This window comes from Poecilia formosa, unplaced genomic scaffold (assembly GCF_000485575.1).
Source record: "Poecilia formosa unplaced genomic scaffold, Poecilia_formosa-5.1.2 Scaffold26, whole genome shotgun sequence".
NCBI classification, from domain to species: domain Eukaryota; kingdom Metazoa; phylum Chordata; class Actinopteri; order Cyprinodontiformes; family Poeciliidae; genus Poecilia; species Poecilia formosa.
In genome coordinates, this window is record NW_006799965.1 from 1,049,698 (window position 1) to 1,065,363 (window position 15,666).

General features: G+C 39.8%; 1 protein-coding gene across 1 annotated transcript; it reads left to right on the top strand.

Moving 5' to 3' along the window:
* Positions 1 to 757: 757 nt before the first annotated feature.
* slc34a1b (solute carrier family 34 member 1b) lies at positions 758 to 13,358 on the top strand. The gene is made up of 12 exons (XM_007548314.2): positions 758 to 833; positions 3,968 to 4,147; positions 4,525 to 4,671; positions 4,942 to 5,085; positions 7,521 to 7,632; positions 8,105 to 8,300; positions 9,352 to 9,447; positions 9,518 to 9,584; positions 9,701 to 9,868; positions 10,099 to 10,215; positions 12,112 to 12,236; positions 12,373 to 13,358. The coding sequence occupies exons 1-12, from the start codon at positions 770 to 772 to the stop codon at positions 12,976 to 12,978; spliced, it is 2,022 nt and encodes a 673-aa protein (XP_007548376.2). The 5' UTR covers positions 758 to 769; the 3' UTR covers positions 12,979 to 13,358.
* Positions 13,359 to 15,666: the final 2,308 nt, after the last annotated feature.

Below are 15,666 nucleotides of genomic sequence, written 5' to 3' on the forward strand. Positions count from 1 at the left end.
GTTTGTGGATGCAGGCATGAGGTCAGCAGGTTCGCCAGATCTGGTTAGGAGAACTGCTGACAGGGGGAAAACTCAAGCTGAACTAATTATTAATAATTATCTCACCCTGTTACATAGGCCAACTCTGTTTCTGAGAAGAACACACCGTCTGTGAGCGGTGGAGTGTAAGGGCAAATGTGCATGTCTGTGTGTGAGGCTGTCAAAAAAATAAAATAAAATAAAATAAAAAATAAAAAATCCCCCTGATAGCTCTTGTCCAATCAAAACATACTTAAAACTTAAGGGCCCAGGGTTGAGGGGAGTACCTGTACCAGCTGAGAGCACATTGCTCTCCAAACATTTGAATTACTTTCACTGGCTTATCTTGAAAAAGAAACAGTCAGCTAATACACCGTCTCCAGTCTTCGCTGTTTTCCACAGGAGGATGAAAACGGCTGTGTGAGAACGTGAGGACCAAAACAGTCAGCGGCATTCCTCCAGATTCACCACTAGGGGTCAGGTTTCTCTCAGTGTTCTCATGTTGGAGCAAATCACACTGGCAGCTTCGTCTTTAAATCCCCTTATCTGGCACCGAATCAAGTGAAAATTAGACAGTCTGAGAGAGCATCAATCATTACAGAGTTCACTACTTACCCATCTTTTTTTTTTTTTTACTAATGCATCATTAACTTATCTCTTTGTGTTATTGATTAACAGTGTTGTCTCAAGTTAATCACCAAAGGAGCAGGTGCCCCTCTCAACACTTCCAGGTCTGAGAGCGTATTTAAAGATGATTTACTCCCCAGCTCGATGCTTTGCTTTGCAGGTCTCACACAGACGCTGTTTGACACCAGGTAAGAGGCTGCTCTTCAGAAACAATATCAATAAATATGATCTTTGTGTCAAGCTTGATTTACCTATTTTTATTTTATTTTTTTCACGTGGAGCGGTGTGAAAGAAAATGTTTTGCTTCCTTACATATTCCTTACTTTTGCTGTTTTGGTTGCACTCAAATGTGCAGATTTTAATCCAAATGAGGTTTTCAAATGATTTCACTTACTAAGGAAAATATCTACTCAAACCAATCTGTGAAAATGTAATTGAAGTTATAAATAGTAACTTATTGTGCCATCAAACATTTGGAATAATTAGCAATATGTTCTTTATCATCGAGGAGGAATTAAGCCCCATCAGAGCGTGCATTGATGGCCTATTTAAAGCAACGACACAGCATCTTAATTGAACTTTAGTTCAGAGTTAGACAAGACAACTACTTCCCCTTTTTGGAAACCACTCAAAGGTGGACTTGCTGGGGTGCTTTTAATCATTGCCTTGCAGAATAATCCATGTGTGCTTGAACTCGAGGTCAGTGAGTGATGAGCAGACATTCCTCTTCAGGACTTTCTGGTTCAGAGCAAAGCGTGTGGTTGTCCAATGTCCAGAAGGAGCAGAAGAAGTGATACAGTGTCCATACAATGCTTTTTGTTGCTGCTCACAATTTTACAACTCATGTCCCATCAGTTCAGATTAGACATAAATTGTTAAGTTTTTATAACAACACTTGTACGGGCCTAAAACTTGCCGTACCTCATTATTTGTCTTTCAACGAGCAAATCTGTAGCATCCCTGCTGCAGGAAGACCTTTGAAATTTCGATGCTTTTCTCTGACCAGATTTAAAGAAAAACTTGCTAGCGGATGAAAAATATCGAGTGGCGAGCTGCCAGGTAACATTCAGTATTTCGTTTACCAACACAAAATATTACCAGAGACTATTTAGCTGTGATCCGTAGAAGCTGCTTCACCCCCTCCCACATACAGACATACATGTACATATGCTAACAAGGCCTCTCCACCCATTAGGAACTACTGGAAGATGTCGCATACAATGCTAATGATGCAGTGACTGTAATTACTGTGATTTTGCCTGCTGTAATTACTTCCATCCTCTTTGCTTTTAAGGGACACGTTTAGTTTTTTTTGTGTTTTTTTTTTTTCTCTGCCTCGAAGGCTCTAAAATACAGCTGATGTGTAAAAAGGGAAAAGCAGGCACTCTAAGCTTAAAATAGGAAATTCTTTAAAGGCAGACGTAGCTCTTTGAGAGGTGAAGGGTGCCTTTGAGAAAGTAGAAACAGGGGACAAGTTACACTGATGCCGATGTTTTCTCACCAATTCTGAAAACGCTTTCGTTTGCCAGGAGGTGTGGCACTCAATCTGACCTCAAATCAAGAAAAAGGTGCCACTTAGAAACAATGTGGGTGGCTTTTGTTCTTTTGTAATTGCTTGTCTGCTGCCGGTCTCGGCGCCTCTGTGAGAGATGGGCTCATATACGAGAAATGCTGGTCTCCACTGATTTCTTTTTACTGCTGCAGGTGGCTGATAAACACATTCACTCTCATCTGTTTCCTCTGCAGTGGTGCCATCCTGTGATTTTAATTACTTGAGCATCTTTACACGGCTCTCAGAGTGCCACATGTTTCCTCCCTCCTCAGCTGCAGAGCCCTGTGGACGGGGCACAGGTCTCACTCACCGTGGAAACATTCAAGCCTTTTTCCAGTTTTACATACACTCATCATGGACAAGAAGACCATAATATACTTCCATGGTGGAAGGATTTTTGGCTTTAGTTATTTATCAGATTTACTTTCACGTAGTGAACGATGGAAAACAAGTGCCCACCTTTTATAAACCTCTAATGTGAGAACCTGGGTCTGGAAATGACATCGAACCAAACCATGTTAACTGAAGTTGTCAACGATATCGCTACCTGGTGTTAGCAATTTGAGCTGATAATGTTTGTGTTTGTGTTCAAACACTGTAGCAACATGTTTACTAAAGGTGGTTGTAATGTTTTGAAGATGTCTGAATGATTTAATGAGAAATAAACCAGCAGGGGTGCAAATAGACAGTTTTTGGCTGCCTGTGTAAGGAAGCAGCCATGTTGGATTTTGATGTTGGCGAAACCTTCAGCTTCCACCAACCTTTATGTAATTTTCTCCAGCTTCACTGAAGGAAATATTATCTTCTGACTAAAATGGAAAACTGATTTGTACCACCTACTTCAACCAATTGAGCTGAGCACCGATAATGCTTTGTTCATAATTTTTGATTTTGACAAAACTCATAAATATTTCTATGCTTGATAAAAAAATAAATTAAAAAAAACAGTGTTCATAGATTTAAAAATCTTTAAATTCAAAAAATCAAAAAAGTCAAAAAATCTTTTGACTTTCCTTCTCCATGTATTGTTTGATCATCATAGCTAACAGCAAGCAATCTTTGTCCTGTGTGACCATAAAAACTTTCTCCAGCATTTAGTAGATCCACGTGGCAGCTGCAAATTTTATGTTTGCTCAAAGGGATCAGTTTTGGAGCAGGAGCTTCATTCTTGGCAGCATGCTCCCAGTTTATGTTGATGTTAAACTTTCTTCACTGTGGACAATAACAATGGTGCTCCAGTATTTTCCAGTTGTCATTGTGTCAAGGATTTGTGGCTCTTGGTTGTTCCTGAAGATTTAAACCTGTTTTCTTTCATGCAACGATTACAGTCCTTTTGGATGTTCCTGCTGGACAATGGTCCCCAAAAACACACGTTAGCTAGCTGTGGAAACACGCCAGGAAGACACGCAGGTTAACATCAATGTCCAGCCACAAAAGTGGTGATGGCTGCAAAAGTGTGTCATCAAGATGCAAATTACTGTCTGTATTTAAGGATGTATGTTTAATTTTGACCATGTCTGGATTGAAAGAAAAAAAAATTATAAATTAAAACCTGTGTACAAATTACTGTTCCCAAAAATCACTTGAAATGCAATTTGCTTACTCTCCTTCTGGGAAAAAAGAATGGTTAAAATAATAATAAAACAACTCTAAACTGAAGACAACGTCCATGTTCATAGTGAGTGTGTATATGATTCTGAATGGTACATATTTTTGAAAAGCTTTAATGTCACCACTAGGAACCTAAATGTGATCTCCGTGTTCCCTCAGGCTTGAACATGCACGCGGCTCAGCTTTCCTCCCTGCCCAAACTCTCTCTGGAGGAGGACAGGGAGTCTGGCATCGGATCCACTCTTGACCTCACTGGCAGCTCTGAGTGCTACAATGAACGTCCCAATCGCCTCCCGACTGTACTGTCGATAAACACAGGCAGTGAACACAGAGAAAAAGGTATAGGCATCAAGAGGAGATCAACACTTTCATCTCTTGGTGTGGCGGCTGGTTTGATTTCCTTAGAAAGGGGAATGCTTGTAGATAAGGAACATGTACAAGACAGAGGCAAAATGCCAATGGGATTTTCTGTCTCCCCGGTAACTCAGCTTCACTGTGTATTTTGCACATTTGAAAGCCTTGTTCTCATACAAGTACTACATTTTTATATTCAGGAGCCAGATTTCACATGAAAAGGAGATGCGCTAGCTTGAAACTTGCTTTTTGTCTGTTTTTTTTTTTGTGTGTTTTTTTCTTATGGGTAAAATAGGTCAGTCTTAAGCTATTTATGCCCTGATGCAAGTCTAAACCTTTCCCTTGCTCTTTGTTTCCAACAGAAAACTCTCCGCACACCACAGCTTTGAGTCCAGGCAAGATCAAGCAGCGTCTTATCAATCTATCAAAGTTCCCTCTCCTTTTCATCCTCCTCTTCCTCTTCATTTGCTCGTTGGACACGCTGAGCTCTGCCTTCCAGTTAGCAGGGGGTAAGTATAGCCCTCGCTGCGGGCTGACTGTGACTCAGCTAGCTGATGTGTGACAAAAGAGTGACTCAGTGAGGGACAATTCACCGTCCTACTGTATCATTTACTGCCAAGCCATCATCTGGTGACCTTCTTGAGGAAGAAGAGGAAATAAGCAGTGCGAGTGTTGCACAGCTCCCATATGTCATTCCTCAGAGTAATCAATTTTGTGTTTTTTTTTTGTCTGTGTTTGTATCTTTCCCCTCTGTGTACGTGGGTGGGATATTTAACCAGGTAAAGTGGCGGGGGACATTTTCCAGGACAATGTCGTGCTGTCCAACCCCGTGGCAGGACTGGTGGTGGGGATCCTGGTCACCGTCCTCGTTCAGAGCTCGTCCACCTCCACCTCCATTGTTGTCAGTCTGGTGGCCTCGGGATGTGAGTAGGCGCACGAAAACCTGTGTAAATGTTTGTGTGTCGGAAGACGAGCTGGTTTAAACTGAAAAATAAGATTTTGAAATGGAGGGAACAGAGAAAGATAACCGGCCTGGTTTATATGTATATTTTGCGTCTTTACTGCATTGTGTACTTATCTCCAGGAAAATACTTTGCGTGCATACATATTACAATAAATGGACCAATATTCAGACAGCAAAGAACCCTGGGAAATGGAAACTTCCTTTGTACACTTTCGACAATAGAGCTTCTCAGAAATCGACTTCGAAACCCAACTGACTGCAGGCGACGCGTTACGTTGTCTGATTTGCTATTGGGAGAGACAATGGAATCTAGATTAATTTTGCGAAATCAGCCCGCATTAAAATATGTATGAGGTGAAAGAGGTAGATTAGATTCTGTTCACATTTATATGAATGCAGTGCTACAAGTAGGTGTTAAGCAGATGCAGAGCCAATTACATTTTCTATCTTGAAAAATAACCGAGGACATAAACTGGCAAGTAAATCTCTATTTTCTCAATCACTTGAACATTTTTAGCACCTTTATTAAACTTTGATTAGCTTTGATCAAATCTGTCTGAGTTGAAGCTGTGTGAGTGTAAGAGCATTAACTGCATACCTGCACCAAACTTTCTGATTATTTACGTAGGTTCACACTAAGAAATGTTTTCTAACAAATCCAGTACAGAGAAAAAAAAATCACTTAGTTTATGTATTAAAACTCAGAGAAAAAAAAAAAAAAGATGTGAGAATTGGTCTGACAGCAGAAACTAATTTCTACCAGTCAACATATGTTTATGAAACATTTATAGTTATGTGTTTTTCTTGCAAGTTTGGACATAATGAACATTTAAAATGAATTCTAACAATGCTGAGGAAACAATGTAAATAAACTATAATAATAATAAAAGAAAAACAGAATGGATTTAAAAAAAAATTATCTAATATATATTTTCTGTAATGAAAAAGCGAGGTTTACCTTTTTTAAACCTTAGATATTTAGTTTGGTGTTTTCTTGACTATTGAAGTGAAAGTAAATAGCAAGGTAAGAGAGGTTTAAAGATGTCTCTAAAGGATTTGAAATCAGTCATCCCTCTGTTTGGAAAATAGTTCACAAGTGGAGGACATTCAAAACAGCTGTCAAAAGAACACGGGTTTGGCTGTCAAAGCAAATCCACCCTGAAAGAAAACGGCCAAATACTAAAAGTCTCCAAAATCAATAAAATGTCATAACAGGACCTCCAGCAGGCTCTCCGCTGTTGAACGTAGCAGCTGGAAGTGCAACTCCTGTATGATGACAACAAAACAACAGGAGACAAGTGGGAGGAATAAAATTCTCCTCTCTGTGAAAGACATGAAGTCCAGGTAAAAGTTTGTCAGGGTGGACGAAGATAAAGACCAAGGATTTCAGAACTTTTTGAAGGATGTTATTTGGAGTGTGTGGGCATCAAAACTAACGCAGAACAGACACACCTGAAATATGCTGGTGGCAACATCATGCAGCCCACCCTGCAAGTAAACCTGTTGGAGGTTACAAATGACCCGGCCGTAGATTGGCCTTGCAGCTGGAGTGATTTGCATCAAGGTATATATCCATGGCCTAGTTAAAGTCCAGACCTAAATCAATTTAAAAATCTGAAAACTGTTGCTCACTCATGTCTCCAACCAAGCATTTGAGTAGAAGTGCAAAGCTGCAGAGATATATATATATAAAAAAACAGACTTACTGATGTAAATACAGCAAAAAGTATTGCATCAATACTGCCTGCCTCAATTTTATTATTAAAAAGCCTTTGAAAAAAGTACTAAATGTATAGATTTTCTACTGGATCACAAAAATATAGTATTTTGTGTCGGTCTACTACTTACAGTCCCCAAAAGATATGTTGCTTGTGGTTACAAGGTGAGAGAATGTGAAAAAGTGGCTCTGCATGATGTCAGGTCGCACTATGCCAACTGTGAGTTTTCTCTCTTTCATTCAGTCCAGGGTTTCTTGCTCTCAGGGTCCACATTCAGTCTGTAAAAATCAGTGACATCACGCTACAAAAGTTGGCTCTCTGCCCCTTTTAAAAGATAAAAAATAATAATAATAATAATAATAAAGATTGCTGATAATGACCAAACTTAGAGGATGTGTGCCTGCATGAAGTGTGTCCCCTCTGTTCTGTTTAAAGATGCTTTCCGCATTAACCTCTCCCATAAAGCTGCCTCCTCTCACTTGGAAATCACTGCCATCTCTCATCACCATTAAGGTAGTGGGTCATGTGTCGCATAATTATTGCTGCCGTAAATGGCTCTCCTTGATAACTTGGACGTTTCGCGGCAAAACCTTTTGTGCGTGTGTGAGGCGCTGCGTCGTAATGACCTTGACGCAAATCGTGACAAACCCTCTATTCTGTCTCCCCTCTCTCGCAGTGTTGAAAGTGAAGTTGGCCGTTCCAGTTATCATGGGCACGAATATCGGAACCTCTGTCACAAACACCATCGTAGCCATGATGCAGGCCGCAGAGAGAAACGAGTTTCAACGGTGAGTGAGCAAACGCAGTGAGTCAAAGAGTGAAGGAAACACAAGGAGCAGGGAGGAGGAAACTGAAAAAGACAAGTAATGATTATATTAGTGGGGTATAAAGAAGAAAACTGCCCGGATGATAGCAGAGGAGGTGGAAGAGAAAGCGCTGGCAGCTGCTTGCTGCGTTATAAGCTCCATTTCAGTGGGAAAGTGACAATGATGGCATGCATCCAGTCTAATTCTACCCCGGCAAAAAAATCTGCTATGAAATGATAACATGCCGAACAGATGGCGTATTATTTTATCTGCATGATTAAATAATTATTTATGCCAACATTTTGCAATAAACAACGTCACAGTCAAAACAGACATGCTTCTGTAAAAAAAAAAAAAAAAAAATCAGATTAACAAGCTATTGTTCAAAGTGAGATGGTCAGCCTGATGCTGGGTGACCTTGGTGAGCAGAGTTAATGACTGCGACCCTCGGCAGGGCCTTCGCCGGAGCAACAGTCCACGACTGCTTCAACTGGCTGTCGGTGCTGGTGCTGTTGCCCTTGGAGGTGGCGAGCGGGGTCATTACCCATCTGTCCCAGTGGCTGGTCAGTGTCTTCAGACTGCAGCCTGGGGAGGAAGCACCTGAGCTGCTGAAGGTCATCACTGAGCCGGTCACCAAGCTCATTATACAGGTAAAAAAAAAAAACCTTCGCTTGCTCGCGTTTGCAAATATCCTGTCCAATAAACAGTTGGTGCCACGTCGTCCTTCATTAGTTGAGTGTTTTTGTGTTTGTTTTTTTTGCAAAAAGTGTTGAGATATTAAGAGGACGAAAGTAGGGAACATCCTGATGCTCACAAATAAGCATCAGGATGTTCTTCACTCAGTGGTAGCTGTAATAGATCACCAGAGAAATGGAGCGCAGAGAGATGACTGTTAAAGACATCGTTCTTTGGTAAAATGATTGTCTTTTTTTTTTTTTTGTCTCGCTATATCGTTACACATTACTAACAGAAAAACCTTTCAACACGTCACTCATTGCAGGATGAAAATTTGGTTTGCGGGTTTATACCAAATTTTCTACGCCAAAATCTCAAACGAAATGTACCTGAGTTCCCCCCTGTTTTTCTGCAAATACATGGAATATAAAATCATATAGAATCATATGATTCTCTACCCAGGGCAGCACACAATAGGGGGGCAGCACAAACCCTCATTGGAGCCAGGATGAGTCTGTGATGCACATCATTATACTTTCTGTTCTGCTCCAGTTTATTCTGATTTTCTTTTTATCTTTTCTGTGTTTAAACTCAAACTTCCAACGGACTTTGACAGTCAATTCACAAGTGATAAAGTACGACTGTAACAGGTTTTTCCAGACAGGAATTTGCTCTTATTTTATTTTATTTTTTAAGTATTGAATAGTTGTACCAAATAACCATTTAAATAAATCTTTTCTGTCTAGATTGGACTTTGTTAGATCAATGTTTAGTATCCCACACTAACATACATATTCCAAATTTTGGAATTAACTGTTGGATATTCCCAAAGAGGAAAACTGTTTCATCAAAAAGATGGTGATACTTACCTAGCAGACACATCAACGTTTTCATTGACAGCAACATGAACTCAAACTGACTTCTTAAAGCAGTAGATGTTATAAAAAAAAATACATTTTTTTTTCCATTCTTTAACCTTACTGCCTTGAAATGTGCTGAAAAAAAAAAGTATCCTTTTCCCATCAGCTGGACAAATGTGTGATCACAGGGATCGCCATGGGAGATGAGGTCCTGAGGAACCGGAGCCTGGTGAAACAGTGGTGCCGGGCCGACACAGCCTTGGTAATGACTAGTTTGATACACTCTGTGGTTTAAGTGTGGCTTTCGTAAAGCTCCGTCCTTCTTTCTGCAGTCTGCTGCCAATAAAAGTGCTGAAGACTGTGGTCTCGGCTCTCACTTATCCTCAACACCTGTCAAGTGTGGGTTTGTAGTTTTGCTGTAACACATTATTATTTATTTAATATATATCTAGATATGAAAATGAAATTCAGGACAATAAAACACCCTAAAGTTTGTGGGATCCGTCTCTTTGCAGGCCGACATTTGTTTGCTTCTACAGAACTGTCAGACCTCACGGTTGGGCTAATTCTCCTAGCAGCCTCTCTGGCCGTCCTCTGCACATGTCTGCTGCTTCTGGTCAAGCTGCTCAATTCTCTGCTTCAAGGTCAAATGGCAAAGGTCATCCATAAAGTCATTAATACAGGTGGGCTCACTCTGCAGGATTTCATATGTTGCTATATTCATGCTGTTAATGGAAAAAACAATGACATTTTTCGAACGATACAAGGTAGATTGGGTTTTCTATTCCAGTTTGGCTTCATTGTTGATCTATAGGCTGTGTTAACCTACAGGCAGATTTGAGTGTAACTCATCCTTTAGAAGATTGCAACTCTTGACGGCTGTAATTTTTTGTGCATTTAATTTTTCTCGCAGACCTGCCATATCCATTCGGATGGCTGTCGGGGTACATCGCCATGTCTGTAGGCGCCGGGGTTACGTTTGTCGTCCAGAGCAGCTCCGTCTTCACCTCAGCTATGACTCCTCTAGTTGGTGAGCTTTATTTCCATGCTCTTATCAAGGGGACATCAAATTACTGTATCTTCCTTTGTGAACTGGAATGACTTTGCATTACAAATAGAAGAAAATGCAACGTCTATGTCAGTTCAAGATGCTGAAGTCGCTCTCAATCCCCCCCGAGGTTACTTTTGCATAAATTTACTGGGAATGTAAAATGATAGAAATTATGGAAACGGACGTGTGATGTGCTTAGCAACGCAGGACTTAAAGTGAGACGTCTGCACATCATGAATCAGAAATTAATAAATGCAAAAAGAAATGGCAGATACTTATTTAAAGGCTAATAATCAAAAACCCTTTGCAAGAAAACAGCATTTTTTTGTTGTTGCTGCGATTACATAAAGCACACTCAGAAGGATATGGTTTTATAATTTAGTGGAAGCATGGGAAATGAATTTGGAGCATGAGATAAGAAATGCAGCAAATTTCCATGTGATGCAAAAAAAAACAAAAAAAAACGACATGAGAGAGCACCTAAGCAGGCTTTTTTAGACGGTGTGGGCTGGAATAACATCACATCTACACCAAACTCCTATTTACTTTCTGAAGAGCTCAGCAAACCGAGACCCACGCCACACCTTTTATATTATGTACCACTGACATACGCAATAATTTTCCCACTCATCCAGCAAAAAAAAAAATGTTTTTATGAGGTCAAATCTGTCCGAAATATATGTTTTTCACTCTTATTCTTCCTGCTAACTCTGTTTTTTCTTTTGCCTTGCTGCATATGTGCTCCTAACCCATAAGATATTAGAGCATATGATGTGTTTTCATATTCCTCCCACGTAGACCTCAAAACTGGAGCTACCCTGCCCCCAAGCGAAGCTGTTTTTGACTAAAATTGTTCACAGTTACATCAGGGCTGGTTTGTACACTGAGTCAAGATTATTATATCTCTTTAATCTCTATCTTTATTATTATTATTATTATTATTATTTTTTTTTTTTATTATTATTATTTTTTAAATACATCTTCTTTTCCTACTCAGCATTTTCTTTACAACTTGCAAAAATATAGTAATTAATTAAAGAACCTATACTCTTATAACTTTTTGAGCATGTACTCCATTATGAAATCGTCTCCCCTGTAAGAGACAAAAAACAATGTAGCACACCTTTGATCTATTAAAAGATTAAATAGGTAGAACATCAACAACATAAAGGCACAGAGGTTCCTAAAGTAATTTGGATTTGAAGTATATACTGAAATATGACAGCCCATAAACTGAGCTTTTGCTTCCAAGGCCAAAGCTTCCTGTACATATATATACATTTTAACGCCATGGCCTCTAAAAGGACATTTAAAGCAATAAATTGCCAACATACAGGTTTATTGTTTTTACTACCTGTGAAATATGTAGTTATTTTTGAGAAAGAAAATATCAGATTTTTTTATTTTATTTTATTTTATGTTTGATTTGTAGATAAATATAAACACATATGACTGCATACATCCGCTGACAGAGTCTGATGAAATCTGCAAGAGCACCTTTCATCAGCAGCGCAGTCTGCGGACGGCTAAAGGAACCATATAAAATCGGTGATGACTGAGTCATCAGCCTGCAACACAGTGATAAATATGAGATCAGAATAATCCCCACATCCAACAGAGGTAATTAACCAAGCATAAAATGAAAAGGCAAAAAGAATAAGAAGATACAGCTTTTAATACAAACATAGATTTCTGCTTGTCCTGCATATTGGATTTCAGATCCCAGTGAAATCACTGTCTAACGCGATGCGGAATTATGTAATAAAACCAAACGGGCAAATGAAGAGCAATGAGGCATCACTGACACAATTTCTGCGGTGTTTTTTATTTTTTTATTTTTTCTGTCTTTACATGTTTTATTGTCCTATCTGGTAGGAATTGGTGTCATCAGTCTGGAGCGGGCCTATCCGCTCACACTGGGCTCCAACATCGGCACCACTGCCACCGCCTTACTGGCAGCTCTGGCCAGTCCTGGGAACAAGATAGTAGCTTCCATCCAGGTTCGCTTCTGTTTTATTAGAGACAACTGAACAAAACAAAAATTATACAACCGAAGGATTTTATTTCACACGTATGTAAAGAAAGAGGAAACGTCTGGTCCCTTGCTTTTCAACTGTTTGCCTTTATTCCGCCTAGATTGCTCTGTGTCACCTCCTCTTCAACGTTTTTGGCATCCTGCTGTGGTATCCTGTTCCGTTCATGCGTCTGCCCATCAGGATGGCTTACGTTCTGGGGGAACGCACGGCCAAATACCGCTGGTTTGCCATCCTGTACCTTCTCTTGTGTTTCCTGCTCCTTCCATCCCTGGTGCTGGGCCTTTCCCTGGCTGGCTGGCAGGTGATGGCTGGAGTTGGGGGTCCGTTTTTGGGCATCACTCTCTTCATTGCTGTAGTAAATACGATGCAGGCTCACAGCCCCCGGCATCTGCCCACCAAACTCCGAACCTGGGACTTCCTGCCCAAGTGGATGCACTCTCTCAAACCTCTTGACCGCTTGATAACGAAGGCAACTGTCTGCTGCAGTTTCACTTGCGAGGCAGGTCAGAACGAAGAGAAGGAGGACGAAGAGCCGATCTCACCGCACGCAACGTCTGTCAGAACACAGGACGAGTCCGGTTCGTCCCAGAGGAAAGAACAGCTGGCTTATAATAACCCGGTTCTGGACTGCTTGGAAGAGATCAGACCAGGTGTGCCGGTTTTCAAATTAAAAGGCTTGGAGAGGTGCAACAGTACTCCACTGTAGTTGGACTAAGAACAAACTGCATTTTGTACTGTCCTTTGGAAATCTCGAATTTGTAACAAACAAGGAGGAACAATAGAAGCTTTCTTTTTTTTTTCTGAAGTCAAACAATAGTCAGTATGAAATGTTACCTTGCCTCAGCATGTTTCAGCTGTGATATATTTAAAAGGTGGAGTCTTCAATCTATTCAAATGCAGATTATTATGTTTAAATGTCCACTTCAGTCGTGAAGCTGTCAAGAATATTAGGCTCTCCCGGCCCATTGTGATCAATCTAAATTTAGCCAGAACTGGCCATTTCAGTGGCCCTAACAAATTTTTCAACCACATTTAGACATCAAGAGGCATATTTCAACCATATTAAACTGTTATTTAGACAGATGCTAAAGTTGCCTTTTCTATGCTTTCTCAGCATGTTTAGGAGGATTAAAGCCATCAAAAATATCCAATATGACAAATATCTGTAAAAGATTTTTCAGATTATATTTATTTGCTGAATAATTGATGTGCAGTTTCTCTCACTTCCTATAGGGGGCGACACTTACCGAAAGGGTGTAGGGTGTCCTAACTTTTCCACCCTGAAGAAAACACATTTGTGTTTATCTTACGATGAAACAAATGAGTAAAACATTATAATCTTTTACCTTTTAATTATAGCGATTTTTTTTTTCAGAGATGATTTAAGATTAGAAACAGAAATGTCAACATTTCTCAATAAAGAACTGAGTACTTAGGCACTGTCCGTTTTCATGATCAAATAAAACACAACTTGAAATGAACAACATTTTTTGCAATGATTCAAATTCTGTTTTATTTGTTTTATAGACCTGAAATGTTACAAAGAGTTCCTCTAAATTAGTACGTGCGACAACAGCAAAGGAACACTATTTTTTTCCGATAATTTAGGAGCCTCTACAGATTTAATTTGAGAGGTGAGAGACATGCAAGTTCAAAGAGACAGAAGTGACATCCATCAAAGGGGTGATGAGGCCAGGATGCAAATTAGGGACGGCTGCAAAAAAGATCTTTGTGTTCCATGCCTTGGCTGCTTGCTCAACTGGTAGCACTACCAAATACACATACTGGAAATTCAATTTTTTATCAAATGATCTCCAGATAAAGCTCGAGAAAAATCACCAGATGGACTCAGTAAGAGAAAAACAGATGCTAGAAGATGTGCAGCTGAGGGCTTAGCACCTGGCCTCCTGATTTACTCGCTGAGGTAAAGAAACAGAGAAATACCTGCACCAGGAAGCGTTGGAATGAGCAAGCAAGCTGAAATAAGTGGTGTGAAACCAACTGAGTGGGGATCAAGGAACTGAAATGTATCAGTCACTGTAGTGAACAAGTCCGTTATGCCATGTTTTCTATTATTACAGCTAAACGTTGACGTTTAACATGTAGCAATTAACAAATCTATCGTTTATTTTTCTGTTCTTGTACGTGAGTGACGTTCACAAGTTATTTTATTCATACGGGTTCTGAATCGTTCTGTAATTTTTCTCCTAATTAATTTTTATTTACAACAGTTCAGCAATAGATCTATCGAGAAAAAACAAACAAACAAACAAACAAAAAACAAAACTAGGTGCAATTACCATAATATGGAGCTTATGAAAGGCTGCGATGATGTAAGCTGTCTGTTCAAATTTGATTTGCATCTGAGGTTATTTCTGGGTGAATGGATTTACACAGCTGCTAAAAGGAACCGAAGAGCATCTTCACATGAATGATGTCGTCCGTGTGTCCTGTGCTGCAGTCTGTGTCTTTTGGCTGCGCTTGTGTGTGCTCACAGAGTGGGCGAGTGTGCCCATTTCATTTGGGAGGCGTCGCAGAATGTGTGAATTTGTGCTTTGTTCTCGTTTGCAGACTAACAATTGATCATGTGTTTCAGAAAAGTCGACAACTCTCGTTTGCAGTGACTCTTCAGCCACGAAGCTGGTCCAACTGGTCCAGTGACAAAACACTAACCGTACAGCAAAATGTTAACGTTGACGCAAATCATTTCCCACAGACAAGTGTTGCTTTACTACCGGCGACCGAATTGTCTGTGTGAAAATTCGATGGCAATGTCCGGATTTTGGGAGCCGGTAGAGCGATTGCACAGTTCTAGCAGGAGGTTGATGAAATATTTATAGTGATCTATTCAAATTTTCATAGTAAAACATTTCACAAGAAAAAAAAAAATGAAAAAGAAACATGCTGACCAGAGAGAAAATTTGATTTCAAAAGCATTTTTCTTTCACAGCTAGAATACATAAATAAATAATGCAGGCAATAGTTGAAAGCATATGATTTTTATTTATAGCCATCTGGTCATCAACACTGCGTTGTCTTTGTGAACACTGAAAAGACTGAAAGATACACAAATTTTCTTCAAACATGTTTTGGATATTTCAACACTTAGGAATGTTAAAAAATTGTCATGTACGGTATAGCACCTCGTAAAAGTATTCAGAAGACTTTTTCACACAGTTTGTCAAAAATGCAACCACGGGCTTAAATGTGTGTGTGTGTTTTTTTTTGGATTGTTTTTGGGGGGGAGGGGGTTATGTGTGGGAGACAGCACAAAAAAAAGTGGATAATCGATAAGTGGAGATGCCCTTTAATAAGATTTAGTGTGACCAATTGTACCTGGAAAACAACATCCGCCTTTGTGTGATTTAATTTCAGCTTCTCTTCATTGTTAGCC